This window comes from Hoplias malabaricus, chromosome 5, assembly GCF_029633855.1.
Source record: "Hoplias malabaricus isolate fHopMal1 chromosome 5, fHopMal1.hap1, whole genome shotgun sequence".
Classification (NCBI taxonomy): domain Eukaryota; kingdom Metazoa; phylum Chordata; class Actinopteri; order Characiformes; family Erythrinidae; genus Hoplias; species Hoplias malabaricus.
In genome coordinates, this window is record NC_089804.1 from 39,112,495 (window position 1) to 39,117,494 (window position 5,000).

The 5,000-nt window shown below is 43.5% G+C and overlaps 1 protein-coding gene across 1 annotated transcript in view; it reads left to right on the top strand.

Moving 5' to 3' along the window:
* LOC136697311 (receptor-type tyrosine-protein phosphatase gamma-like) overlaps positions 1 to 5,000 on the top strand; it is a 291,083-nt gene that overhangs the window by 255,785 nt on the left and 30,298 nt on the right. The window contains exon 7 of the mRNA XM_066672345.1: positions 4,224 to 4,281. Within this exon, the coding sequence (XP_066528442.1) occupies positions 4,224 to 4,281 (58 nt within the window). The remainder of the gene's footprint in view (positions 1 to 4,223; positions 4,282 to 5,000) is intronic.

Here is a 5,000-nt window from a genome sequence, read left to right on the forward strand (position 1 = left end):
AACACACCACACTCCTCACAGACAGTCACCCGGAGGAAACCCACACTGACACAGGGAGAACACACCACACTCCTCACAGACAGTCACCCGGAGGAAACCCACGCAGACACAGGGAGAACACACCACACTCCTCACAGACAGTCACCCGGAGGAAACCCACACTGACACAGGGAGAACACACCACACTCCTCACAGACAGTCACCCGGAGGAAACCCACGCGGACACAGGGAGAACACACCACACTCCTCACAGACAGTCACCCAGAGGAAACCCACACTGACACATGGAGAACACACCACACTCCTCACAGACAGTCACCTGGAACAGCTTAAAACATCACATTTTATATTAGCTTTCATTACAGTACAAAGTTAAGAATGCATTTACATTGGAAACCTGCAGCTTCCCATCTGTACTGGGTCCTCCCATCCCTGCTCTGCATCACTGGGTGGGAACACAGTAACAGATTGATTGTGTTGGACTGGATTATTTAATTTATGTTAATTGTATTTGCCTGATTGGCATTGACATGAAGTCATTGTTCTCAATGAAGCGTCACTCCTCTGAAAGCTCCTGAGCCTCGCTTCAGACAGTCAGCCTTCTCTCTTTAGAAACACACACTTTATACCAACAGTTCTGGGGTGTTTTCTGCTTTTGGTGCCCTTCACCGAGGCTGAGATCTGTTGTTGATGCACAGTAAAACAAACGAGCCTTGCTTGTTTCATTTCAATGACTGTTGGTGTTGTTTGTCTCTGTGAGATGAAGCAAAAAGCTTATGAAAAGTGTGAGAAAGGTTGAGATATTTAAGCCTAGGAGCAGAGATCCAGGTGTGTGTGTGTGTTTGTGTGTGTGTGAGGGGAACAGATGGCCTCCAACATCAACGAAAGCTTCTCTGATATCAAATAAAATGAGCGGTGACATCAGAGCGATGAGCTGCTTTGTTGTGTAATGTGCAGCTCGACCTACTCAGTGGCAATTAAGGTTAAACATCACAGAGAACTTGAATGTGAAACTCACTAAAGGCCAGATACTCCTCCATCATCCCCTCTCTCTCTCTCTCTTCCTTCTCCCATTCATTTGTCTTTTATTGAGTCTTTCCCTCTCCCCTCCGCCTTTAACCGTCTTTAACAGGCTCTGTTCTTCTGAGAAGATTTTACGTTAAATAATGCATCATTTTGGGGGATATTCAAAGACAAGGGAAAAAAAACTAATAAATGATATATATATATCTTCCAGCACCGCGACCCTGAACTGGATAAGCGGTTACAGATAATGATGATATATCTTCCAGCTCATCTCAGATGTATGTGATTGGAGCTCCATCACTCCAGAGGATGCAGTTCCACAGTCCCCCGCTTTAGCCCACCTTTGGTCACAGTGGATGGATGGGCTCTGGACTGAGTGCATAGTTATAGGTGTTTCCTGATTAATTCTGAATATGTAAAGACTGAAGCAAGAAAGGATAGACTTTTAAACTATGTTTCATTTTATTAAATGAGGGGGGAGATGGGGGGAGATGAGCTCTTTAAAGGTATTAGGACAGGCTAATTCCAAGGCCTTTCTGGAATTTTCTGTCAAACCAAACAGGAAGAGCACGCCAAAGGAGATTTAAAGCAGAGAGAGAGAGAGAGAGAGCAAGAGAGAGAGGGAGAGAAAGAGAGAGCGGGAGAGAGAGAGAGAGAGCGGGGGAGAGAGAGTGGGAGAGAGAGAGAGAGAGAGAGAGATGGACTGAAAGAGTGAGAGATGCCAGTAGGCCAGTGGCCGTGTGTGAAACCTTTTCCACTTGTTCCTCCTGGGAGCTGCAGTTAGATCTGCCTCCAACGCTTCTGGCTTCTTTTCCGGGACTAAACACACACACACACACACACACACACACACACACCCCTCTTCAAAAACCGTCTTGACCTGTGGGTCCTCTCTGTCAAACCCTGTCTCCTGTCTCAGGTCTGTGGGGGAATCTTTAAAAGCTCTCACCTCTGGTTTGTTCACACTCTTTCTTATTTATTTATTTATTTATTTATTTATTAACCATCGGACACGTCACATGTTTTTTTTATTTCTGCCTTTTTCTTTCTTTCGTTCTTCTTCTTTCTCCATGATGCTTTTTTTTTTTACTTCAAACTCATTTATTCCTGTTACTCACTCTCTCTCACTCTCTGTTTCTCCCCCTTTTTTATGTCTCTCTCTTTCTCTCTACTTCCTTCTCTCTCTCTTTCTCATTCTCTATCGAACACATCATTTCTCCCACTCAGTTCATTTAGACAAGACAGGTACCTCAGCCTCTGAGAGTTTGTGAGAGTGTGGACAAAAATAACAAGGGACAGTCCGGTGAAAACAGAGCGTAACCCAGAGGCCCTGAGATAAATGGCTTTTCACAAAAACATGGTCTTCTCCATCTCTTTTTAGATGTTTTACACATTCCATGGACCTTGCATGTAACTCACTCACTCATTCACTCACTCACTCACTCACTCACTCACGCTCATTAATTCACTCACCCATTCACTCACTCACTCACTCATTAATTCACTAGCTCATTCACTCACTCATTCATTCACTCGCTCATTCACTCACTCACCCTTTCACTCACTCATTCACTCACTCGCTCATTCACTCACTCAATTATTAATTCACTCACCCTTTCACTCACTCATTCACTAACTCATTCACTCATTAATTCACTCACTCATTCACTCACTCACCCTTTCACTCACTCATTCACTTGCTCGCTCATTCACTCACTCAATTATTAATTCACTCACTCATTCACTCACTCACCCTATCACTCACTCATTCACTCACTCATTCACTCACGCATTCACTCACTCATTCATTCACTCGCTCATTCACTCACTCACCCATTCACTCATTCATTCACTCACTCATTAATTTACTCACTCACTCAATTATTAATTCACTCTCATTCACTCACACACTCATTCACTCACTCGCTCATTCACTCACTCAATTATTAATTCACTCACTCACCCTTTCACTCACTCATTCACTCACTCATTCACTAATTAATTCACTCATTCACTCACTCACCCTTTTACTCACTCATTCACTTGCTCGCTCATTCACTCACTCAATTATTTATTCACTCACTCATTCACTCACTCATTCACTAACTCACTCACTCACCCTTTCACTCACTCACTCATTCACTAATTAATTCACTCACTCATTCACTCACTCACCCTTTCACTCACTCATTCACTCACTCATTCACTAACTCACTCACTCACCCTTTCACTCACTCATTCACTCACTCTCTTACTCACTCACTCACTCACTTACTCATGTTTACCAGGTTAAAAAATACTCAATAAGCTTTTGGTGCTTCATATCAGTGGTGCTTCACATAACACTGTGTCTTTGTGTTGTTAGAAAATCCCTCCATGAAATTAAAGTCATTTCTTTTGCTCAGTCCTTTATAAAAGTGGCATGTACACAACAAAATGACAAAATTACAGAAACAACATAGGATGTGAGGACACGTTTAGGCATTTTATAAATACAAACGTGTGTGTGTGTGTGTGTGAGATTAAATGACAAACATAAAGGGAGGCTAACCTTGTTTCACTGTTACAACATCAGCTCAAAGCACTGACGTCACACAAAGCAATCAGAACCTAATCAACTGTATTTGTTCTCTCTCACTCTCTGTCTCTCTATCCTACACACACACACACACACACAAACACACACAGAGTTTCTCTTTCCTCTTTCTCTTACTCATTTTCTCTCATTCTCATGTGTTATGTATTTTGTGGCAGCAGTGACATCTTTTCTCTTTTTCCATGAAAGAATTGGTATCTCCTAAGCTATCACAGAAAGACAGACAGACACACACACACACACACACACACACACACACATATAGACAGTGTAATCTAAAAATATATTATGATGACTGAATGGAAGTGCAGTTTCCTTGTTTTTACAGAGCATCACATTCTCTCTCTCTCTCTCTCTCTCTCTCCTCTCTCTCTCTCTCTCTCTCTATCTCTCTCTGTCTCTCTCTCTCTCTCTCTCTCTCTCTATCTATCTCTCTCTCTCTCTCTCTCTCTCTCTCTCTCTCTCTCTCTCTCTCTCTCTCTCACTCCCCCCCCCTCTCTGTCTCTCTCTCACTCTCTCTCTCTCTCTCTCTCTCTCTCTCTCTCTCTCTCTCTCTCTCTCTCTCTCTCTCTCTCTCTCTCTCTCTCTCAGGTTGGGGCAGAAGGACAATCCTGCAGTGGACCCCATAATCCACGGGCTGAGAGGAGTTGTGCATCACGGTGAGTTCATTTGGTCAGCGGCGCACAGCTCATGGCCTCAGTCTTGTTAATGGACTGCTTTATAGGTGTTTTTCTAGTAAGATAATAACCAAATCAGAAAGGCTATTAGTGAACTGTAATTAGTCAATAGTGTTGATCCGTATAGTGCAGTGAGGAAACACCACTGCTTTCCAAACAATCGCCAGTCAAGAAAGCCATTTAGTCCTCAGCACAGACACCCTTCGAGGCACTGGTCACACAGAGCCCAACACCAGTGTCCAGGTTCAGGAGCATTACCTTGTTTTGAACAGCTGTCGATTCCTCGAAGCTCATATCACTTAGTGCCTTCTTAGCATTCTGCGGAGTCGGTGTTCTGTTGGGGAACAGGAGAATGTTTAGTGAGTCAGCTGTGGTCTTATCACAGACACAGCCTCACAATGTTTGTTTCCCAGTGTCAATGTTAGAGAGCAGTATCAGATTCTACCCGAAATTGCAGAGTCATATTGTTATGTATCAGCATTCACTCCTGCTTCTGCCAGTGCTTTCTCTGGAAGGATTCCTCCCTGCATTAGCATAAGCAAAATGTTTCCCATAGACAACAAAGCTCTTATGTAAGTCACTCTGGATGATAGCGCGTGCCAAATGCCAGAATGTAAATGTCATTTGCATTTCCTGACATTTCCAAACGACATGGCTCATTTCGGCGAATCGCACCACAGGGGGCGGGGATTTTAGGGATT